The sequence below is a fragment of the Manis pentadactyla genome, chromosome 4, assembly GCF_030020395.1.
Source record: "Manis pentadactyla isolate mManPen7 chromosome 4, mManPen7.hap1, whole genome shotgun sequence".
NCBI lineage: Eukaryota > Metazoa > Chordata > Mammalia > Pholidota > Manidae > Manis > Manis pentadactyla.
In genome coordinates, this window is record NC_080022.1 from 50,498,326 (window position 1) to 50,524,018 (window position 25,693).

Below are 25,693 nucleotides of genomic sequence, written 5' to 3' on the forward strand. Positions count from 1 at the left end.
CAAAGCCACTGAATTTTTTTTTCTTATTAAAGTAGAGTGAAGCTCTTAAATATAAATATATTTATATTTTTTCTGTAATAAAACTTCCGCATAATGTGAACAAGATAGTGAACTCAAGTGTGGTACCTGAGGTTCCAGTGGGACATCCTGGTTTACATGGGGTTTTGATATTTATTTTGTGCCTTAACAGCAGGGTTGTAGGATAGGAAGACCACAAATGTTCATATTTCAAGCACATTTTGTGCATCACAAAGGTTCTAGATACTCTACCAGGCCTATAAAAACAGCTTATTCTAAATGTTTTTCCACCTGCATTCTGTAGAACCCATTACTTCCTTCTATAAAGATTCCTCTTTGATATTTAGCTATAAAGGCAGAGCAACATTCCAGGGTTTTTAGGAGTTTAATAGTATGAAAAGCAAGGTTGTAAAATGAACTGCTTTCTTCCCCTTTCTACCTAATGTCTTTCTCCCTGTGCTCTAAAGACTAGGATAGCTCTTTCTGACCTCAGAACTCACACTTAAGTCAGAAAGAGTACTTTTTAAACGTCCTGCATGTTCTAATTTGTATGATTGAAGAAGAAAGCTCATCTGAGCACCTATTTGACATCGTTTTATTCCAACAGTCTTTGGAAGCCAACACCCTTTCCCTTTTTTGACTGCCTAAAATGCCCTTGCTAGCCAGATTCCTTTGCTAGCTACAGTGTTTGCACATTTCCTTGTTAATCAGCTGCGTAGACTCGGAGACTGTGTGTTTTGGTGTTGTTTGTGTGTGCAATCTCGTGCTGCTTCCTGAACGCATGTGTCCCTTCCCTTCACAGCCTACTCGACACCCAGCACCTCCCCCGCAAACCGATTCGTCAGTGTTGGACCACGGGATCCAAGCTTTGTAAATATCCCTCAACAGACACAGGTGGGCCGCTCTCATCTTTTCTGTATGTGGTGCAGCTTGTTTTATTTATCAGGTGCATTGTAACTTGTCTTTTGGCACAACAGGCTGCATTTCCCAGCCCCTGTTCGGTCCCCTTTCCTCCCAACCCCACCCATCCTGGCCCAACAGCCACATTCCCATGTGTCCTCAGAAATCGTGAAAAACTCTGCCTGCAATTTTTGCTTCTTGTGTTAAGGGGGTAGAAGAGGAAGGCTTCTGTGCCAGTACTGCTTTTTGCAATGACAAGAAAGTTTTCCCAGTGCTAGATCGTGTTATTCAGCCCCTGTTCTAGGAATCCATGCGTCTCTACGTGCAAGCAGACAGGAAAGTAAACACAAAGCCCTGGTCGCCCGCGACATCAGAGTGCACGCTGGGAATGAGGGGACCAGCCACTCTTCTGTATTCATTGTAGGTCCCCAGGAACCTGGCAAACTTTCTAAAAGAAAGGAACAGAAAGGGTTTATGAGCCCTGTTAATGCTGGTGCTGGTGCAAGAATAGGAGGAGTTTGTTACTGGCTGTGCTGGCCTCTAGGGAGCAAGGTGCAGGGGGTGGGAGGGCATGTATGTGAACATAACGTCTTATTTTGAAGTAGGTGATTGAGGAAAGAGTGTATCAGGACATCTAGGGCTTGTTTTGCAATAGGTAGTTGTGTTTTGTGCTACTATAGGTCGAGAAGAAATCTCTTCAAAGTTTTGAAATGGCTGCTGTTAATTGAGAAACAATAAAAGACCTTTGGAGTTCAAAGGTAGTGACTGTAGAGATATTTAGAGGTTTGTGAAATTTTGAAAGAAACTCCTCTCTGACTTACTACTTCCTACATATCTTATTATAATTGGCATATAGAAAGTATTTTCTCTGTGAGGTTCTCAGCACGGTGTTTGAAAGAAAAAAAAACCCCAAGATATTCTGTGCATACGCCTGGGTGTGTAATCTCCAGATGCCAAATTTATGACCACTCATCTTTGTTTGTAAGACTGCGACCAGGTGCTCATGAACGGGGTAGACTTGCCTTCCTGGGTCCGTTTCCTCCCTCTGTAAAGGGTTTTAGTTTATTGCTGTGTCGCCAGCCCTGGTTAAACTGCATAGCATCTGAAGCCTTTCTTACACTGATGCAGGGTCACAGAAAGTACAGCCTCAGCGGAGGCAGCTGGGAGGAGACAAGGAGCAAAAAGGGAGGGAGAAAGTTAACTCTTCAATGTCCTACTTGCTGCTGTTTCTCCTGAAACACATGTACATGTTTTCTGAGCTTAACATCTCCTATTCAGTACCTCCCATAAAATGGTTCAAGTTGATGGCTATTTTCCCATGCCTTCAAATACTTAACTGGTGGATTTGAAGTTGAATAAGTACCTTGACTGCATTAAAGGAGAAGAGCATCATTTCATGGTGTACTTTTGGCTCAGGTGTTTCAAGTTCAGTGGAAGGGGAGAACTGGAGACAATGGCCCTAGAGTGGATGATTGCTTTTCTCCAAGTGCTGGTGTACTCAGGTTACTTCATTAAGAACCTCAAAAATGCAGTTTGGAAAGGGCCTATTTGTATTTTACATAGTATTTTTTCTATAAGCTATGATTCACAGCTCTGAAATTGTGCCCTGTGTTCCATCCAGCGCATTTCTCCGTAATCAAACCATGTTATATTCTAATATGGTTTTGTTTCACAAATACTTTATTTAACCCAGAAACTGAGTCTTCATGATGTGGAGCACAAGAATTCAATTCTTTAAAATCCAGATTTTCCACACATCTGGATAAATGATGTCATTTAGATCTGATATTGGCATCTGGAACTGAATTTTGAGGTTTTTCTGTTAAATATTTGGCATTACAGGGACAACAGCTTAAATGTTTCTCATCACAGTGACACACCTGCCATATTTGGCTTGAAGAAAACCATCCCCAAATGGAGCTTAATGGAGTTGTTATTTTTTTCCAAAAAAAAAAAATATATATATATATATATCCTGAGGTAAAAATCATGTGCTCTATTTTAATTTTAAGATGCATGTATTAACTTTTTTTTAATAGGAATTACTTTCTGAAACCATTTAAATGTATTAGGAATTACTTTCTGTATCCATTGAAACCACTTAGACATATACAGATATAGACAATGAGAATATACTTTAAAAAATAAACTCCTTTTAGAAAAGACATTATCAGAAGAGAAATTTTTTTACAGGCATTTTTTCAAACAGTTTGAACAATGGCCTCCAGATTAGTAATTTCCTAGGCAAGCTTGCATTTTTTCTGTATTGATACTTTTGTTAATAAGGCATGAAATTTGTATTAATTGAATGACAGGAAATGTTTCCTGGGAAAACAAAATTTTGCTCTCTACCTTTGGAGAAGCAAAACTTGAAGAGTCACCCAAGCAGATACTTGGCTTTTATAAATGCAAAGGAGATGTCCTGCACAGAAATTCATAAGCAATTACAAAATAAAATGGCCTCCCTTCCTCCCAAAGACCAGTTCCCAATGGAAATCTCTTCAAATGCCTGGGAAAACAAAATTTTGCTCTCTACCTTTGGAGAAGCAAAACTTGAAGAGTCACCCAAGCAGATACTTGGCTTTTATAAATGCAAAGGAGATGTCCTGCACAGAAATTCATAAGCAATTACAAAATAAAATGGCCTCCCTTCCTCCCAAAGACCAGTTCCCAATGGAAATCTCTTCAAATGCCTGGGAAAACAAAATTTTGCTCTCTACCTTTGGAGAAGCAAAACTTGAAGAGTCACCCAAGCAGATACTTGGCTTTTATAAATGCAAAGGAGATGTCCTGCACAGAAATTCATAAGCAATTACAAAATAAAATGGCCTCCCTTCCTCCCAAAGACCAGTTCCCAATGGAAATCTCTTCAAATGCCTCAAGCGTCAACCTAGAGGAAATGGATTAGATATGGTCTGTTTTTTCTAGCAGATAAAATGTCTATGCATTAGTTCAAGTTCTAAGTACGCAGCTTTCAGTTATCATAAGACCTTCCTTTATAAAAAGAGTTCTTTGATTGTACATAGCCTCTATTTATTGAGTGTTTTCTACGTACTAAGTGCCTTAGGTACATTATCCAACTAATCTTTACAGCCCCCCAGTAGGGTATGTATAATTATCTCCGCTTCATAGATGTGGAAGCTGAGACCTAAAGAGATTGTTGATTTTCCCAGGGCCATAAGCAGTGAGGAGTGGAGCAAGAATTTGTACCCAGTTCTGTCTGGCTCCAAGGCCTGTACTCTAACCACTGTGTGTCTCATGTGCTGGTGAGCACTTTTCCCAATAGATATTCAGAGACTGAAGCTCAACTCTCAGGATACTTACTACTGTCATATTCCCTGCTTTTAAATCTGAGATTGCATTAAAGTCTAATCACTACATGCAAAAGAATTGAAAGCAAGGTCTCAAAGAGGTACTTGTACATCATGTACATTTTTCATTTAAGCATTTTTCATGAGTCAAAGGGTGCAAGCAACCCAAGTGTACATCAACAGATAAATGGAAAAATAAAAAAATAAAATGTCGTAAGTACATGTTATTGTGTATGTATCATTTTAATAACACATAATCATTCAGCCTTAAAAAGAAAGGAAATCCTGCAATATTCCACAACATGAATGAACCTTGAAGACATTAAGCTAGGTGAAATACACCAGCCATAAAAGGGCAAATACTGTAAAATTCCTCTTATGTGAGAAACCTAGAGTAGTCAGATTCATAGAAACAAAAGCAGAATGGAGGTTGTCAGGGGCTGGGGGGAGGTTGAAATGGAGAGTTACTGTTTAATGGTATAGAGTTTTGGTCTTGCAAGATGGAAAGAGTTCTGGAGATGGATGGTGGTGATGGTTGTACAACAATGTAAATATACTAAATACCACTAAACTGTCCGCTTAAATATGGTTAAGCTGGCAACTTTTATGTGTATTTCCCCACAATTGAAAAAAAATGTAATCACTAGATAAACCCTAATGGCCCCTTCATCTTTTAAGAGTCAATTCTGCAAAACAGCCAGAGAAAGTGGACTGTTTATCAACAGAATCCACTGACCGCTTTGTAAGAACTAATTCTCATGCCTGGCACATAGTGGGTAGGCAGCATGTATTTGGTGAATCTTAATGATTCATAAGGACGTTTAAAAATAATGACTTTTTTCTTATTATAACCATGATACATGTTAATTGTGGAAAATACAGATGAGAAAAATAATAAAAATCACTTGTAGTCCTACTGTTAACATTTCCATATAAATCCATCCAGACTGTTTCTATGCATACAAATATATTGCAAAAATGAGATCATATTATATACAGTGTTTGGTAACCTGCTGTTTCTTCCCCTTAACTGTATATTATGGCCTTCTTTCCATGTAAATTGGAAAAATTGAATATTGGCTTTTATTGCACCTATTCATCATCTGTAATGATTGGTAGGGAAAGATAACATGGATAATTGAAAGCCATTTTTCCTCCTCCTTCCTTTCCAGCCTATTTTTTTTCTCCAGAGAGTTCCTCCCTTCCCTGAGACAGAACTGCCTTCTCTTTAGCCTTGCCCTGAGCTAGTTTTCTTTCAAACTGCCTTCCGATTGCACTGTATATCTCACCCCAGCTTTTGGCTCTGTTTGAACATTCCTGCCAAGTTACCTGTCCCATTTTTCTGCATCACATGTCTGCTACCCCGACCGCTGTCATTATTTGCTTCTCATTTTCTTCCTCCTCCTCCATTTTGTCACTCACGGCTAACGTGGGTGCTGGCCACCTCCCCACAGCCTTTAGAACACCCATCCATTCTGAGAAACCATGACCACTTGTGCCACCCCAAATCTCTTATTTTCAACATCATCCCAAGACAGTTAAAAATAACATATAGAAAAATGTCTGGGGCATAAAGTGTTTACTTCACTTTGGACACTATTAATGTCCCCTGCATGCCCACTGAATGATGTAATATAATAGAGCACACGCCATCATCTCAAAACAGCAGAAAGCCAATGGCCATTTCAGTTGCATCCCATAATTTAATATGATCCCTATAAATGAGAACCATCAAGAGGAGGCATTTATTTAGAGAAAAAAAGTTAATATTTCATCATCAGGTAATAAATAGAAATACCAATTCCCACACAGAGGGACTGAGCAAAGAACTCATTTTGATTCAGGTTCTAGTTTAATCAGAATGTTCAAATAAAATGCTTAACCTTCAGAACTCCAATGAGGACTAATTCTTTAAAATGAAAAATGAGTGCAAACAATATTAAAAACAGGCATTTCTTCCCCACCACCCAAATCTATCACTGTTCTGCATCAACAGAATTGTGGCATGTGAAATGCTATTTAAAACCAAATTACCATTCAGGTTATTAGAAGAATCACTTGGCATGGCATGGGCCTGATTTGTTGACAAAAAGGCACAGGTGCTGTAACCTTTGCTTAATAAATCATTTTAGCTGCCTGACTCACAAACTGAGAGATTGCCTTTGCCTCCCAATATTGACAAACATAGGCGCAAGCCACCCACTTCGCTGTGTTGGAAACCAGCTGATCTAGAGAGGACTCTGAAGAGCTAAATTATGGGCAAATCACCCGTTGTCCACCATTGGTGGGGGTGCTCCCAGAATGAGGGAAGGCCATGAATATGGAAGGCATTTGGAGCTGTTGCCATTCTGTGTCATACTCCTGAAGCTCTGCCTGAGAAACCGAAGCTTAGACAGTCTGCAAAACTATTCCTTAAAGTAATTTCTTCAGTCATTTGTCATTTCTTCCTACATTCCCAATACCTACAGAACACAGAGAATGGTAATGCTCCTCAAGTCGCTCAGAGTCTACTAGAGGAAACAGGAATACTATTAGCAATGCAGTGATACCAGTTCCAATAACGATTTGCCCCAGAGTCTGCAGGATCACAGAGTTTTTTTATCTTTTTTTATACTTTTAATTTTTGTCTGTTTACCCATGAGCTGGGTGATAAGGCTTTAGCCTATCCTAAGGAGAGAGGCATGTGGAGTTCTGTTTTCTCTGGATCAAACAGAAAACATTAGATTCCTTTCCTGCTGCAGGCATGTCACCCAGAAGTCCCCTTACCCCTCATTTCCAAGAAACGCCCCCTCGTTGTGTAATGCCCTCGCCCAGATTCCCAAGTTCATTTGAGAACGCCCTGCAGTTAGCCATCGCTGGACCCTCTCCACCCTGACCCGTGCCGCCTGCCTATAGGAGGGTAGGCACGACACAGAAGTTCCAGGAGCAGCTGGGACTAGGAAGGCAGGAAACTAAGATTTCCTTAGAGAAAAAAAAAAGTATCCTCCCCCTTCCGGTTAGATCTGGATTTGAGCATGTTAGCTACAAGCCCACATAACTGAAAACTCTCAAGATTGGGGAGAAATGGCAGCTAAAACTCCATCTACTCCTGACTTTGACAAATGTTAAAAGTCTTATTGGTCAGATCAGTACTCTGTATTAAGCACCCCAGTGTGCCAGTTCTGTGCTGCCCTCACTACAGTCTCAGAAGCCTCTGAGGTTGGGGCTATTGTCCCCATTTTATAGATGAGGAAACTGAGGTTTCAGAAGAGAGCATTTGTCCGGTGGCAAATGAGGTAGGCAGGACGGGAACCCGATTGCCTCCCAAATGTCTCTCTTTATCAAATACCATCTGCATCCCTAATTGTTTATAGTGAATGGTTACTGACCATTTTCTCCTTAAGATGGTCTAAGATTGACTCATCCCCTTACATCAAGAGCCTAGAAATAGGGTCCTGCAGGATAGAACTGATGCTGCGGTTGGTTCTTCAAAGACCTGCCCCAGTTTCCTATTAGTTCATGTATCTGTAAAATCAAGACTGAGCTCATTCTCTCATCCTGCCTGGGAAAAAGACCTTTACTAATGATATTAGTCTGCATCTGTGAGAACAGCTAGCCTGTGCCCAGAGACCAGAGAGAAGAGCAGCTGAGATCATGGGCTTTCTTTTCAGATCTTAGTTGGAACTTTATTCCATCACTTAGAAGCAGTATCCATGTTTCATTTTTTGCTATTTTTTCTTTTTTCTTTGTCTAGGCTGGTTTATTTAACAGCAAAATGGTGATAAATATATATAATCTCCTATGGTTGTTTTGAGTCTTAAATTCTGTTAGTGTAGAGAAAGTAAATGTTTGACACCTACAAAATACTTCACAAATAATAGCTGTTATTGTTTGGTTGATAACTAAACTTACATTTAAACAGTATTTCTGGATTACAAAGTTTTTTCTCATGTGATCCTGAGAGTCACACTTGAAGTAAGCAGAGTCATTATTGTTATCCTCAAATTTTACAGGTTTAAAAACTGTGGTTTAAAGAGAGCAAGTGAATTCTCCAGAACCACATAGCCAGGGGTCAGTAGAGCCGGGACACAAACCACTTCTGATTGCACAGTCCTCCATGCCCCCTTCAGTGTACCCTGTCAGGAAAGGTCTTGGGTGAGCCTTTCAGCACATCCTCCTGTGTTGCTGTGTGGTTATGGGTAGAACCTACCTGCCACGTGCTGGATTTAAAGCAATCATCTGGCAAATTAGGACCTCCCCCACCCAAGATCATAACCCCATGGATTCTTTCACTGAGCATCTGCCCTAAAGGTACCCCCAAAGCCTGATTAAATTGGGCACAGGTCTTCTTCCCCTGTGCACCATTTCTCCCTAAGCTAAATTATGCCCCAGGGAAGAAGACACTTCCCAAGGAGAACATCTCTGAAGGTGGTAAGGACTGGCCCGCCTGGACTCTGGAGGGAAAGGCAGTGCCTGGCCATTTTTTCCCTTATTGCTCAGCTCCAGTCATAGGTGTTGAACAGTAAGCAACACATCACCAAGATGAGTTACTCATGCAGTCTGCTTCCTCTCCCTCTGTACTACTGTGGGTAGGAGTGAATTCTCCCAGCTTCCCATCTCCCACAACAACCTGTAAGTTCTTGACACGTTCTCTTCACATGCACTTGGCAGCTGACTCACTGACAGGCTACGAGACACTCTTAAAATAAATTTTTCAATAAACAGAATCTTTGTCTTTCAAGTTTTAACTTGGCAGCACATTTCAGACGTCCTCAGCCACAAACTTCACTCCTGGACAAAGTGAGAGCATCAGTTAGTTCCAGTTACGGGTCTCTTTTTTGTCCCTCCATTCTTACACTTCAGCCATCCTGTGACCTTAGACATATTTTGGTTTGGTTTTAGCGTTGCTGTTTGTTTTTGGCCTTGCTCCAAGAAGTTCTGGGGAAGCCTCTTAGTTGAAGCAAATTGATGATTGTTGAAAGAATGAAGGCATCTACTTGGGATCTGGTATACAATAGGTGCTCAATAAATACTAGTTCCTTTCTGCTTGTCTCTCTTCCAGTATTAAAATCAGATGCATCTGTAAAATCAAGACTGATTTGTGGCAACAAGGAAGGGTAAAATAAAAGGGAGATTTCACAGGAAATTTTAGATTTCATGGAAGAAGAAGGGTAAAAAATCTGGTATTCATTAAATTAGTCCTTGGGATGTGGGAAAACGGGGGCAGAAAATGAAGTGGGGGAAAGCTTGCAAAAAAGAAGCTGAGAATCTGTGTGGAGAACTGAGGAGAGTTAAACAGTTTGATGATAACCTTGCAATTAAGTCAGAACACCATAGCATCAACTGCAGAATTGCCATCAAAATTCCAGTCCTTAGATGGATCTTGATAATGATGCTTCTGAGTAATAGAAGTTCCAGGATTCTAAGGGAAATACACTTGGTACTCAAGGTCTGATTTTTTGAGAGGACCAGGGAAAAAGTCATGAGTTGAAGAGTAGGCTAGACCTGTTTTCCCATCCTGACTGTGCCATTCGTCAGAGTGGTCTTGGACAATGTGACCCTAAAATTCAGTTTCCTCATCTATGTCATGAAGGCAACAATTATACCTCACAAAAGAAAACCCACTTACGTGTAGCTTAAGCCAATCAGGGTTATTTTTCTCACAAAATACAAAATCTGAGTGGTTGTTGGCATTGCTTCAGCTGCTCCATGGTGCCAGCAGGAGCTCATGCTCTTTCTAACATTCTGCTCTACCATCCTCAGCATGTTGTCTTTTCATCCTTATGCTTTGTACCTCTGATTGCAAAATGGCTGCTGCAGCTCCAGACATCATGCCCATACCATACTCCATTATTCCTCCTCTATCATGGAAACAAAGGCCCTGCCATACTCCTTTCCTGTTTCCTGTAGGCAAATTTTTAAGTAGGTCTTGTTGACTAAAGGTGGATCACATAGCACTAAAGCTTCAAAGGATGCTGGGGAAACTAGCATAGAATTATCTTTGATTGGCTAAATCATGATATTACCCAGGGCTGGTTATGTTATCCTCCCTAAACAAAATTGCCCCAATAAGGGGCAATTAATAGGGAGTAAACTGTTAATAGTATCTGCCATATTCCTTGTTCCCATTCCCTAATAGGTTTCATGTACTTTTCAACTCCTATTGCTGCACCTGACTTCCTTCATCTCTTGATGTTTGTCTGCTTCCAGAGCCTTTATTCCACACTTGCTCCCTATGAGTTTAGGATACATATTTACTGTGTTTGTATGTGAGTGTGTACTGCTTCATCTCATTTCAGCCCTCCATTTGAGTCCAGGATTTGGGCAGAAGTACCAGAGTTCTGTGCAGACCAGCTTCCCCACAGGGCTGGGTCCACCTTGTCCGGGTAAACTAGAACTCTGAAAAGGCAGAGTTGGAGAACATGTGCCTTTGAAACTGCAGGGGAACTGAGAGAAACAGTGCCCTCCCTGTGCCCTCCCAGGTGCTTATCAAACTGTTCGCAATAGGTTCTGGGTTTCTCTTTTATGACTTGGAACCAGATGCTTCCTTTGCAAAAGAAAAGAGCCTGGTTTTGCTGAGTTTGAGTCAACAGAGTTCAGAGAACAGGAAAATGAGTTGATTGGCCCTGCTTTGTGAACTGTGAGGAGAGGAGGTGGTACAGGTGGTATTCCCACTTTTCACAAAGCCCCTGCACGTGAAAACCCCATGCCTTGGGAGTCTGCCTTACCAAATGTTTCTGCACTCAGAATAATAACCATTCACATTAGGAGAGGTTCCTTTTGGACACAGGTTTTCCCAGGGTTTCTAATGAGTCTAAGATCGTGAAGGTTCTATTGACACACACAAGTTCAAGGCCGGGGACCTATTGTCTAAAGTGGTATTTCACGTGAGTTCTCACTGATTCTTCCTGTTCATGTTTCTCACACCCATTTGTTTACCTTCCTGTTTGTTTATTGAGGACACAGGCACATTCCCTTATCGGTGACCTCTCATTTGGGGATATAGCCTTTCAATGGAGCCTATTCATTGAGTTACATTCCCAGCACACGCCTCCCCAAAATATTTGCATGAGAATTTTTCCTTAGGCTTCACATTGTTTCCTTTACAGCAGGGATGAAACAATTTAGCACTTCTAATTAGCATTTCACTTTCCAAATGCTTTTCACATTAACTAATGAATCACAGGAGTTTGTGATAAACTGGATCCAGTGTTGGAGCTGGGACACTGGGTTAGGTCAGGTTGTCCTGGCCCTGTGCTCCTCACCCTCCCTCTCCACAGTCTGTATGTGTTGGGATATTGGTTCTGCAGCCCAGGCACAAACGTTCTCAGCACAGGGCAATCTCAGGCCCCCGCCGCACTGCCCTAACGATGTGGGGAGCCCCCAGTGCTGCCTTCCAAGGCAGGAGGTGCTGTCTGTCTCCTGTTGCCTTGAGTAGTTTAGGGAAATGTAAGGCCAGTGCCTGGCACACTGCTTCTGCCCATTTCAAGCACAATCCCGTGTGTGTGTGTGTGTGTGTGTGTGTGAGAGAGAGAGAGAGAGAGAGAGAGAGAGATAGTACTGGGGGCATGGGAGGACAGTGCAATAGAAAGATCCAGTAAGGAGACCGACCATCTTTATAGAATAGAGGGATCACTGGACCAGGAGCTGAAATACCTGGATAACTAGCTTGTCTTTCCCACTCATTAGCTATATGATTCATTTTAGGGAGGAAAAAGAAACCAGAATTTACCAAGCACCTGCTATATTCCTGGCACCACACTAGGCTGGAAGAGAATTATTGCTGTGTATTATCCAATCCCTGCCATATCTTGCTCACAGATTTCTTCAGGAGAAAAGGAAACAAATTATAGCAAGGTATGATAAGTGAAACAATTGAAGTATGTATAATCTACAGGTAGTACAGAGGGTAGGTAATTAACTCTGGGAAGAAGCAGAGGTATCACAGAAGATTTTTGAGAGAAGATGACATATAAGCTGATTTTGAAGGAGGCAGACACCTGGGGGATAAAATAATCCATTCCAAGCAAGGGAATAGCACCTGCAAAGGAGCAATGGTGTGTGTTTGGAGAACTCTGCTGTATTTGGTGTATCTGGATGTAAATGACAGAGAATGTTGAATAATGAGACTGGAAAGTTAGGATCCATCATAAATAAATTCATGGCTTTATGCAATGGTGAGGCAATTGGACTTTATTCTGTGGGTGGTGGGGAAGAGGTGGAGGCACAGTGGAATCTCTGTGTGAAGAAACCTTCACCTAGCTTGCTTTAACACTCATTAGGTACAAGGTTTCACAGGTAGCAGTAGCATTAAGACCTATGGTCATGAGGTACCCTCCTCTCTTGGGTGTCATGTAGCAGAGAAAACAAAAGCTTTGGAGCCAGACGGACCTGATTTTGATTTATCTCAGCATAAGATTTCTTGAGCTGAATGGTGTTCTCCCTCCACTCCCCATCAAATTGATAGGTTGAAACCCTACCCCTCAGTGTGATGGTGTTTGTGACAGGGCTTCTGGAAAGTATTCAGGTGTGCATGAGTGTCTTGCCAATGGGTTGCAGCTCCAGGCAAGTTCGCTAAGGATTCAGTGTGACCAAAGAAAATGACAGCAAAAGGTTCTTGGGGGTGAAAGGGTTATACCCAACTTTATTTCCAGGTGGCAGCTCAGTCACTAGAAGCCCATTCACTCAGAGCGAGACTGTATGCAGCAAGCCGGTCTCTGCCTCTGGGCCCCTCTGCACAGCCATCCCTCACAGCCCATCCTCCAGGCCTCTCTGCACAGTCGTCCCCTGGGCCTCTGTCCTCAGCACTGCCACTACTCCAGCCCCTGCTCTGCTTTCATGCAGCTTTGCAGCCCTGCCACCATGTCTATATAAAGGTGGAGCTCTTTATTATAGAGTCAACAGCCATGTATTGCCCACAGGTGTGCAGTGAGCTAGTCAGCCAAGGCCAGGTGAGAATCCTGGCCCCAGGAACTCTCATTTTATCCACAATGAGGATGGAGCCTCAGGAGGAGATTAGTGTATGAGTAGAGATGCCAGAGACCCTGTCATGTCGTGTGAGGGCTCAGTGGGAGGGCAGCTGTCTGCCAACCAGGAAGTGGACCCTCAGCTACCGAATCAGAGACTGGATCAGCTGGAACCTTGATCGTGGACCTCCCCATCTCCAGAACTGTGAGAAAACTCTGTAGTTAAAGCCATCCAGTCTATGGTATTGTGTTATGACAGCCCAAGCAGACTAGTGCAGTGACCTTTGGGGTAATTTTCAGCCTTTCTGACCCTTAGATGTCACATTTATAAAATTATAAATTAATTCCTGCATTCCACTTTAAGTTTTATGAAGATTCAATATGGTTAGAATGTAGAGGCCCCAGCACCCCACCCTGTCACATAGAAAGCTGATGCACGGGGCTGCTTTTTCACCCCTCAGCACTGAACCTCTGTAAGCACCAGAGGCAAAGTAGGATGCATCTCTTTCATCTCTAGGACCAGGGAAGTGTGATTGCCAGCAGGAACATAGAAATGTTAATATGGCAAAAGCCCCAGAGGTAATCTGGTAATATTCCCCCTAAGCTGAGGCTGTTCTCCCCTCATCCTCCCACATCCGTTTTCCATAAGTTGCTCCATTAATTCTCTCATTAGCTAGTGGAATGATATTTATTTATTAAGAACATACTTAGCATACTCCCAAGGAGCAAGTTAAAGCTCAGCTAACAGCTGCAGTTTCTAGTTGTGAGATAAAATACACTGAAGAATGCATGAGGAGAGTTTCTATGTATGTTATAATTTCATATTAAAAAACTATTAAACTTTATGCTGGATGAGGGAGAGAAGAAAAAAAATCCCAGTGCAAAAACAAGTTATGAACCTAGGAGCACAGTTTCTGAATGTTTATTTTGTCAGATACACAGCTGACATGATTAGTTCTAATGGGGTGGTGATCCTCATTGAATTGCAGATTGGTGTGAGTGACTGAAATACCGCAGGGACTTAAATAAGTGATGCATACTGTATTACTTAGGCTGCATCCTTTAGCCAAGTTGAAGGTTTCTTTTTCTCTGTCCATCCCCAACACACACACACACACACACGCACACACGCACACACATGCATGCATGCCTCACATGCATCTACCTATTCCAGAAGCTCCATGTACAGCATTAATGACCTATCTCAGGCAACACCTACTTGCCTTTACTGACTTCTCCCCATGCCCTCTGCCACCTGAGTGCACCCCCATGCTCTCCATTGTAGATAATAGTGTACCAGATCAGTCTGCTTTGCTACTGCATCAAGACCCAGATCAATTTATTGACTGTCAGAGTGGCTGGTACTCTGGTACTGTATTTGTTACAAGAGAAGAATGGAAAGTGAGAACGTGTCCACATGAAAAATAAAAATGACGTTTTCTTTCCTGCTCCCCTTCCCTACTTTTTTTTTTTTTTTTTGCCTCATAGATCTTTATGTGTTTACACAGCAGAGAGCACTTTACTTAAGTTAATCAGCTCCTTCTACATTATTAATTGTGACAGGGTGCTACATGACAGGAAGGGTATTCTGGGAAGCATTGATCTCAGATGGCGTGGACCCAAGCAGGTTTGGTATTCCTTCCCTTATCTCCCTGCTTTGGGGTCCCATCAAATCACATTTCCCTGATTGACATCACAGAACGCCTCCCATCAATACAATTGATTTTGTGAAAAAGGACAGGGAACATTTTTCAGCTGGAGATAGATGAATTGTGGTGATGGCAAAGAGAACATTTCAGAAGTCTTCTTTCAGTTAAAATCTAAATTGGGAACTAAGGTACTATTGTCATCCCAAACACAAGCCTAACCTGTATCCTCAGAAAAATGATACTACTAGAAGAAACTTACTAGAAGTGACAAGTAGATTTAGTTGAGGCCAGCAATGAACCAGAGAATATAATAGCTGTTTTTAAAAGGCCATCTGCTAATTTTTTGCGAGAAATTTTTGGTTAAGTGCACATCTTTGAAAGACATTTCATTAAAGTTCAACTTTCATGGCTTATACCTGTAGACCCTAACATAAATCCTCTATGAACGGACAAAAGTGAGTGGGTGTCATTTGTGACCTGGAAATAAAAGGTCAACCATTGGATTTATAGCTTTTTTAGTGAAAAGAACATAAAGATTCCTGCCAACTGGACCCAATCCATATTTTAATGTTTCCTAGTTAAGATTATAAAATCAAGGGATTAGGATCATGCTGTTCAGTGAAGGTCAGAAATTAAATGTGATGGGCTAAGTGTCATTCCCATGGGGCAGAAGTTAATATTTCAAAAACCATTTCTACCACTGGCAGTCAAGAAATGAATCGTCCATGGTCATTAACTAAGGTAAGGGGAATCCCACCATCATTACTAAATTTAATGATAATTATTATACTAATCAACTATATTGTAAAATTAGTCTGCTGTTCTCCTATAATGTCCCCAAACAGTGATCATAGATTGATTGCTGTCAAATAATTCTCATATACGATTACGAACAAGCCAAGTTGGAGGATCATGGATGAAGGCTTCCAGGTGGGTTGTGGCTATTTTATGGAAAAGAGTGACAACATAGAATCTTGGGCTGTCTATGACAATCTTCTAAAACCAAGAATCTGTGACAGCACAGACCTGTTATTAAGTGTGTTTCACCAGTGCAAAATTTTTTAAAAACAAAATATTGAACGTGCGTTTCTTATGTTTTTTTCCATTTCACATATCGCCCGTGCGTGTACATGTGCACACAGACCACACATACACACACGCACTCCCCTTCTTCTCTTTAGAAATAACAAATTCCATTTGCCAGGCCCTTTTCTTCCTCAAAGTTTTGGAGCTCTAGATCCCATCTACTTTGGGTTTTTATTAAGAGAAAAGAAAGGTTATTTCAACGTCTTCATAGGATGACTCGGACACATACCCCATACCACATTGAAATCCATTCTGAGATGCCAGTACCATTTGAAGTTGTGAGAATACAGAATCCTGAAGCTGGTCATTTCCTTGAAGATTATCTACTCCAGACTCCTTCATTTTTCAGATATGACTTTGCATGCATTTCGGCATAAAATGTGTATCATTTTAATAAGGCAGCACTTCCGAATGAGAGAGCCCAAGCCCAGGTAGGTGGAACACTTGTGAGACCCCACAGCTAACCAGATGCAAGGCAGGACTGACATGCAGAGTATCTGACTGCAGGGAGGGAAGGGACTGGTAATTTAACATATGGCTTAGGAAGTTGGTACATGGTTCCTACTTTATGAAGGTGTTTTATAAAAGCTCAATATCCATTAGATTGACCCAAATGCACTGGAACCCTAAGGAAAAAAATCCTGTAACTCAAAAGTTCACCTTGTAGAATTAATCTTCATAGACTTCTGTGCACTACTGTGTGTCTGTTCAGGCGGTTGGGTGGGTGGGGTGGGAGGATATTAAACCTGCACTTCTCTCTGTGCTCCTGGATAGCTTTTGGTTGGACATTTTTCTAAGTTCTGTCCTTCACATGCAGACAAAGGTTAAAATTCCCATCTACTTTTCACAGGCAAACACTTTAATGTGCTTCTACAGGAGGCAGGGAGTAGGGAGGACCTTTGATTTAAAGTTCAACATTTACATTTGTAATTTTGACTAATTTCTATGCTTGCATTAATTAAATTGAAATTGTTTAATTAGAATAAAACTAAAATTGATCATTAGGATTAATTTAACCTGATAGGCTTTGTGTGCCTTTCTAGACAAATATTATGAAATATAGTGATAATGAAGCAGTGAGAGGTATAATTTCACATCTCATAGTGATTTTAATATCTGCCAGTGGTTCTCTGTAGTATCTGGGTAGCTCTGAATGTTGCTGTTTATTACATCATTTCCATCCAGTCTGTGCCATGCTGTATCTCCAAGTTGGCCTCTTCCCAAATATTTTTTCCTGTCAGTCAAAAGATGTACCAAATTCTCCTCACCCCACACCCTCCTAAAGACATCATTCTTCCACTTTCCCCCATCCCCACCATCTTCCAGGAAGGCTATTTGCTTGGCTCTTCCCTAGGGCCTTGTATCACAATGACCTCTGTAAACCAAGAACTGCTGAATGACACTCCTTATGGAATTCATTAATGCTCCTCAGCCCTGGGATCAGGGCTGTCATATCTGGACTGTCCCTTTGCACCCCTTCCTGACTGCTTGTTTTGAGTAAGAACCAGGCACAGAATTAAACTCCATAGTAAGATAACCACAGAATGACACACTCTAAAGGAGTGGGAGAGAGAAGGCAGCTTCTCCAAGTGCCTACTTTGCTTCTAGGAAATAGCTTGCCCTCTTCATCCTTCGTCTTCCGCGTAGCTCCATCAAGGGAGGCTGTTTACAAATTGGGTACCCTGTGTTTCTTAAAGAAAATGACAGGATGAGGCCACTGTCTTACCATAAGATTCAGCATATAAATTAAGTAACATGAGAGCTGCACCACCTACCAACATATTAACGAATGTAAAACTTCTTGAACTATCAAGTCAACTGTCAAATTATTTTGTCTTCAGAAAATTAAGGTCCACATGGATAAATTAAATCCTCAGGAAAAATCTGCAAACGGTTGCACGTTTTGAGTTCCTCCCATCCACCGTTTTGCCAGAGTTGCTTAAAAAAAGGTAATGTTGGCCGTTAGGTTTAACTTGTTTCCTACAGCAACCTTTAACAACAGAGTCCAAAAGGTAGTGCAGAATGAGTCAAATCCTCCAAGTCATGGCTATGTCATGAAAAAGATGTCTATGAAAAAGAAAGAAGAGAGACCAAGATAAACCACAGCAGGAACACATGATTCTCAGTGATTTGGGGCTGACTGACCAGTAATATACTAGAGACTGTCTTATCTGGAAGGGATCATCTTTCTGCAAATCGGCCAATCATTCTTGGCCCAATGCTGAGACACTCTTAGGGTTGTGCGCCCTGCCTGATTTCACTCCATTGTCGCAGTGAGCTGCTGCCCAAGAAGAAAGCTTACCATCCATTTCTTCAGAATATCAGATAAATGGATTCAACCTCTACTCATGTATTTATCCGTAGAAGGAGCTTTATATTTTCACAGCCAAGGGTTTCATTTGGAAGCATATCCACATTTAATTTGGTTTTAGAAAATCCTTAATGCTTTTCAGCATTTGAGCTAGGCTAAATTCAGGGGATTGAGAGAAAAGAGTACATAGCCAGCATACTTGTGCTGTTGCTATATTTATTCAAGAAAAATGAATGTCCATTATTGCACTAGGCCAAGAGGGACCATGAGCTAGCATGTAAAGATGGGGTTCTGTGTTTCCATTTAAGAATACGATAAAAAAAAAATTGGCTCTCTGTAGTTAAAAAACAAATGCTTTCATATGTTATTCCATTTCATCCTTAAAACCACCACGCTAGGAAGCTGATCTTAATCCCTTCTTAGAGGCATCAGCTGAGACCCAGATTCACTGTGGACCTTCAGTCCATCCACCCTCAACCAGGTCATCTCTGAGCGCCCCACAGCAGCGCTTATTCTTGAACTATTTATCTGCCTCATCACATCTCACCTGCGGGAGGCAGCTGCTGAAGCAGAGTGCCAGGTAACCTGCAGTTGTGCTGGGTATGCGCACCTATCAGGAAGGAACTGCTCCCGTGTAAACAGATGCTACGAAGTAACTCTCAGCTGTTGCCTCGTGGGTTTACTGCTGCTGTACCCACTTTCTTGCTGGATAAACTCACATTCAGAGGAAAGTATATCTGAAGAGAATAAGTAGGCATTGCCCGTTTCCACAGAGAGCTGAAAACGAATGCAGGGAAGCTCCAAGTCATGGCTATGTCATTCTAGGATGTATATCCAGAATCTGTACCACCTCTTTAACTGGAACTGTTCACTCTAAAGTTTTATAGGGAAAATTAAGAAGATACCATTTTCTTGGCCCCAATCTTATCTTCCTTCCTCTTTGACTTTACAGTAGATCTGAGGAAACTTTTAATACTAACTAAAGTTTGGTGCTGCTCAGGCCTAAGCTGAAATGCCTGAGAAAGCAGTACAGATTCCAACTGTAAAACATTCCTTCACCGACCCTTGGAAACTAGCATCCTGAGGCCGGCAGAGTTCAGAGGGGGCACATGTAAAGGAGGCTCAGTTATAAACTCCTGAGGAGTGTTTTATTTAGTTTAAACCTGAACTTGAACTCGTAAACGTGTTCCTGAAGGATAACACACACAGGCTGATGCAGTAGAACAGGAAGCCATATTTTAGCACAGACAATTCGCTTCTCTAAAAGAAAGAAAAAAATCTTCGAGTTTTGTTTTAACTGAACTCTCTAAGATTGCACAAGATGGCATATCTGCAAGATTTTCGTGATTGCAGAATCCAGATGAAAGTTAATCTGTCATTTAATCTATCACCATCCTTGCAAAATAAACAATAGGATCTCCTATCCATATGGCGATTTAACAAGAGAAAAGGATATTAATAGAGCCAATGAACTTACTGTTTTTGGTTTCATTAAAATAAAATAAAGTGATTGGAGAAGTGGGTAACTTCCAAATTAGCACTGTTGTGAGTTCTAAGTTTGTTCCTAAAAATCTGTTACTGGGAGAGCACTACCACGTAGAATTTATCTGAAAACAAAGTAAGTGATTTTGTTTACATGCTTGATTTTATAAAACCCATCATTAAATCTGTCTTCAGTGATCTCTCCTTGTGAAATCTCTGCCGTCTCTGAAGTCATTACTAAAGACGTAAAAATGAATTAAATTTCTCTGTTAGAGTAATGTCACCTCTCTCCAAGAAGCACAGATTCCTGACAGGACAGCCAAGGAGCTGTGCCAGCCATGTAGATTATGTACGTGTCCAAATCATTGCTAAGGCCTTCCATACAGACTGTTAATGCTGTGGGATCATCCCCTTAGTCCAGCTCCCCACCATGCCCCCATTAAGAAGCTTCTCACCCACCTCCCCTGGAAATATTCAGGAAGAACCTAAATGTTTGTAGTAATGAATACTGCTGAGTTGTAAATTTAATCTACAAATTTAGAAGGAAATAAATCTGAACGTAAAAAGCATTTGCTGTTTCAGCATTAAAAAAAGAAAGTACTGTCATTTGAAACTGCCAACTCCCCCATGTGGGTTTGTTTTGCAAGTCACGTCTTAACAAAGACAAGTTTTGTTGCCATAAAACCCTAAATCCAACCACATCTTCAGGAGGGGGAGGAAATCATTGTTCACTGGTCCCTGGTTTGCACTTTTCAGGGATGTTGCATAGAGCTTTGCCTGGACTAGGGGAAATCATTCCGTTTTCATCCAGGGCAATTGGCTCAGATGAAACCCTGACCCCGTCCCATGCCATCTAGATCACATAGGTGCCTCCCGTAGTGATGCGGCTTACCTTTAGGCCAGTATTCAGAGTCTTTGTCTTTTTATGTTTGTTCTCCCCTTCCCCAAATGCTATGAGTACTGATATACTGAGGCCTGCTTTGCACATAGTTCAGTTGGACCCTGTCATCACACAGGTTAGAAATCAGGTCTGACTTTTTCCACAGTCAAGCTTCCCCTAACCTCGGTGAGAGATATGAACAGTTTTACCCCTGCTGATACCACAGCTACTCTGTGAATGAGAGAAAGATGACTCCTGGAACCAGTAGCATTACTGAGCAGGCTCCCCCGCAGATAAAGTAGATGTGGGAATGGGATCTTTATAGGATGATCAGAGCGGCCCCTTGGATGCCTGCAGCCCACGTTGGCCAGTGATGGAGCTGGGCTTGTACCAGGGCCCCTGACTCACAATCCACTGCCACAGGGCATCTCACTCTCTTCTCTTTTCTCCTGAGTCTGGGAAGTGAGATGCTACTTCTCCACATTCTGTGCAAACTCTCCTTCTAAGCCAGGTTTCTTTGGCTCAGTAGGGAAACTTGGGTTCCAGCTGCAAAGCGGGTGGCTGTGGTGGCAGTTGAGTGTGTTCTCCTTCATTTTCTTTCTAAACCGGTCAGAGGGGTTTAGGATGGACTGTTAGCATGTCTGGCCTTTGAGAGTAGGAGTCTGTCCTGATTCCTGCGGTGGGTGGGGGGCGGGCGGGGACTCAAACACAGGTGGAGAGGGAGGGAGAGGGAGATGGGCTTGAGGGGTGGAAGGAGGCAGGTAACAGGTCTGGAAAGGACAGGAGGAAGGACCCAGGACAGTGAAACTGGGACGATTAAAGGACTAAGAAGCAAAGACCTGCGCTCGAGGCCTTGCAAGGTGGTGCCAGCTGGGGTGGAAATGTCCAAAGGTGGCACATGCCACCCTGTGCCTGGAGGGCTCCTTGGCTGAAAACATTAGTTTGGACATTTGTTTCTGGCAAAGTACCTGATCTTCTGTCCTTTATTGCAGAATGTCTCTGGGAAAATTTTTGAAATGACTGGACTGTTCACTTAGTTTGCCCCTTAGTAGACTTTATCTACCTACACAATCCGAACATTCAATGTTCATGATTTTCTGTGAACCTGAGTCATGCTTTCAGCTTCGGAAGAAGAGCAGGAGTGGGGAGGCACACAGTGGAATGATTATTATAATGTGGCCACGCTCTGCTGAGCTCTGACCTCCACTCCCACGCCTCTCTTTTTAAACAAGAAAGGTTACCTCCCTGGGCCACTCTTGGGCCAGCCCCAAGTGTGGCTGTCTGCACTAGTTAGACAACAGGCATTTAATTAAAATTGGAATCTGATGTGTAGAAAACATACATGTTTTTTTTTCTCATTTCACAGCTCCCCAGGAAATCATACTCTCTTCCTTTCCTACTCTCTCAACTCTCCTGACCGCAAAGAAAGAAAGAAAAAGACTACAGGAAAGATTATTTTAATGTTGAAAGTCAAAAATTACAAAGGGCTAGGCTGCTACTTTATTTTTTGCCTTTAGGGCCGACATCAGCCAATAATAAAGCCTGCGTTGTCTCTTCAAGCCAGAGCCAGCTTTTTTATGGCTAACTTCCCATATGGAAAAGGGTTTGTCCCATTTCAGGGCATTAAAATATAGCATTTAATGAATCTGTAACTAAAATCTTTCATCTTTCTTCTGTGCAGTAAAAGGGGTTGCCCAGAACCTTCTGATATTTGGTTGGACTTCGTAGAATCCAAAAGTGCAAATAGGAAGCACAGGGCCCCCTCACTGGAAAATGAACCTGGGAACACCATGGTCACTGCATTTTCTGCAGCAGAGCCACCCCGGGCCCTGTCTGGGCTCCACCTGGAGAATTCAGACCGTGCCATCACGGCCACAGAGATAGGAACTCTGGACGATTTCATCGGGGCCTGGTCCCCTTCATCTCCACCCTGCACCTCAGATCCCAAGCAGCTTCCGTGGCACGGGCTCACTTTAATGGACAGAATCTATTTTTCATGAAAAAGCAGGAAATAAGCTGTCTCTTTCATAAAAAGATTTACAAAATGTAATCATTGTTGAAATATTCCCTTTGAACTGCCGTGTCCACGGGGGTCTCCCGCTCCCAGAGTCGTGCTTCATTAGAACCCCCTTACAAGCGGCTCCAGAAGGGCAGGTACACTGGTGGTGCCCGGCTTTGATGTCTTGAATGAATGAAAGAAAAGCACAATAAAAAAGAGCTGTTGATCAAGCATAAAATACTCTTTAAGCTGACAGAATAGCAGCGCTAACACACCCTAAGCTGCTTTCAGTTTTTCCCTTTTTCCCTCACATTTTCCTGTGCTTTGTGTACAGTGGGGGTTTGTATTTTATAAGAAGTCTCTGATCTATGTAGTATGCCATTCCCTAACAAAAAACCAAAATAGGATTGTTTCTGTCCCACTTGGTTGCCTGACTACTCCCTCCCTCCCCCCTCCCTTCTCCCCCTCACCCCCAACTTCCAAGGCGTACAAGGCAAGGGCCCAAATGCCTTTCATAAACTTGAGCCAGTTCCTTTTGTGTGGTTGGTTTCGCTGCTCTGATTTTAATACTGCAATTAAAGACAGATTTTTATTTTCTCAAGAACTTTCTCTTGCAACTGGGGAAATGGAACTGATGCAGCTGCTACTTTTAACTAAGGAATTGTATCATTAAATAAGAGAAAGCTGCTGTGTTAAGAGATTTCTTTCCAGGGGCACTGGTCCTCCTTAGGTCTTACGTGGACCTTAAGGGTCTGCACACATTTTACAGTTAGAGAACCCACTTGCCCTGCGTTTCTGGCCTTCTGTACTTGCATCTGCCCAGGCAGTAGCCCCTCTAATCCCCAGAAAAACTGATAGTGTTGTTATCCCCATTTTATGGAGTTTAAAACTGAGGCTCAGGGTGCTAACTAACTTGCCTAGGATCATTTCACTAGCACATGATAGAGTACTGGTTAAATGACGGATTCTGTTAACTCAGACTCCAGAGCCCTATTTCTTACCACTATGCATACAGCCCTCCGCTACGCCTGTACAGCAAGTGTGAGTGGGCCAGCGTGCAATTTTTAACTCAGAAGTCTTGTTTTTATGAGGTAAAATTACTTGGATGAAAATATAACAGGAGACCAAAAAAAAAAATGTACTTGATGGTGAGGCAGACACTAGGGTAAGTGGAACACAGTGAAAGATTCAGACTTTGGAACAACAGTTGGAATAATTGGATTGTGTATGTACTCTCAAGGTTTGGAGGTGGTGCTGGATGGCTTATTGGGTAAAAAGATTAGTGTTTTCCCGTCTTGAGGTTTGAACCAAACGGAGGTCTTGGCCGGGAGCAGCCTGGTCACTCTCCAGGGAGCGGTGGTTTGGACATCTCCTCTGTGCTTGTAGTAAGTAGGCAGCAGTCCATGTTACAAAACCATCGCACATGCTACTGACGCAGTTGGCCTGTTTGCAACAACTCTTCAGTCAGAGCTGCCTGGGGCAGCTTTTGGAGACCTGTGTCTCTCTCAGGAGCACCTGTCATTTGGGGAGACAAGGACACATGACACGAGCATGGAGGTGGCACAGCCATGCTAAACGTCTTGCTGGGGTGACTGCCACAGGCTTTGGGAAACTTGGAGTTGGCTTGTTTCTTCCTTCCTCCCTTTTTCTACTCAACAGTAGTGATTAAGTGCCTACCCAGTGCCAGCCACTGGGCAAGACGCTGGGATGCCACAGGCACAAAGACAGTTTTGGGGAGAAAACAGGTAATGACTGTTCACTGACTATGAGAGGTAAACCCCAGGATGAAAGGCCTGGAGAAAGACCCCTTGGCGGAAGGGACTGCTCATCTGAGCACCTGAGGACCAGCAAGTGTCAGCAAAGCCAGGGAGAGGGGTGCAGCCTGCGCCAAGGTCCCCCGCAGGGAGAAAGCATTTGGCTTTAGGGGATCTGGAAGAAGTTTTAACACAGCACAAGTGTTGAGCACAAGGAGTGGAAAGATAAGGCCACAAAGGTAAGCAGGGCCAATCATGGCCCATTAATGTTTTAATAGTTTCCTGTACAATAAACAAGTCTTGGTTTAGTGTTATTGAAAACAGACTTTCTTTAATTAACAAAATCAGACAAGAAAAATGACTGCAGAGATCAAAGCCTGTGGCTGGCGTTACCAATAACTGACACCTGTGTATAGCATGTCACCTTTTTCAGAAGAAACCAGTGTGGAAAACTGCTTTCCTCTCACGTAATACAGAATGACCCTCACGGCAGTCCTCTGGAGGCCTGGGGACAGGGACCCACTTACTTGACACTGCACAACTAGTCATTAGAAAAAGTCGGACTGAATCCTGGGCCCCGCAGTCACTGGATCCTCAGCTTCATCAGTTGACATAAGTTTATAAAGATCCTACTGTGAGAAAAGCAGGGTACCTGATATCTTGAAATGTATTGAAGTCTAAAATTCAGTGCTTCTTTCTGCACAACTCAAGAGCAGGGACCCTATTTACTGTACTCATTATATCCCCAGAGCCTAGCATACATAGTGCTGAGCATACAGTAGGTCCCCGGTACTCGCTGAGTAAGTGAAGAAATGCTCTGAAGCAGGAAGCCAGAAATGACTAACTGGATTAGTGAGACCCAGTGGAGACAGTCCAAATGGTGACCCTAACTCATTCAGTACTGCTTGGCAATGTCCTCTCTGGGGGCTGACGGCAAGTCAGCCTGTGGGGGTGTGAGGCCGAGGCCTCCCTGGATGGGCATGTTTGAGTTTTATGGGTGTGAATGTCCTTAAATAACCCACCTTTGCCTGGAGAAGAAAGCAAAGTGTCACGCCCAGGCCTGGATTCCACATTAACAACCTCCTTCCGGTGTTCAACTTTGCCCTTGAGGCCTTTTGTTTAAGTTCTTAATTTGAAAAACAGATTCTGCTGCGTCACAGTCTGTTCCGCCCTCCCCTCCCCCACCCTCACCCCAAGCACCCTCTGTTTTGGTGGCTAAAGTAAAATATAGCTATCTCATAGAGACTTGTATTTCCTTTTGTTAAAATATACATCCTGCCGTCTTAGTGAAAAGGGTATGTTAAAGGTCTTTTTAAAAAGTCGTCCTTTGCACTAGCATGTTTGTCGTTAACAGAAGG

General features: G+C 42.4%; 1 protein-coding gene across 10 annotated transcripts in view; it reads left to right on the top strand.

Annotated features, from left to right (window-relative positions):
* Positions 1–25,693, top strand: part of NFIA (nuclear factor I A) — a 351,544-nt gene that overhangs the window by 314,182 nt on the left and 11,669 nt on the right. For 8 of the 10 annotated variants that reach the window (XM_057500256.1, XM_057500255.1, XM_057500259.1 and 5 more), the window contains one exon: positions 821–912. The exons of the other annotated variants lie outside the window; for them this stretch is intronic. In XM_057500256.1, the coding sequence (XP_057356239.1) occupies positions 821–912 (92 nt within the window). The remainder of the gene's footprint in view (positions 1–820; positions 913–25,693) is intronic. 10 annotated transcript variants of the gene reach the window in all.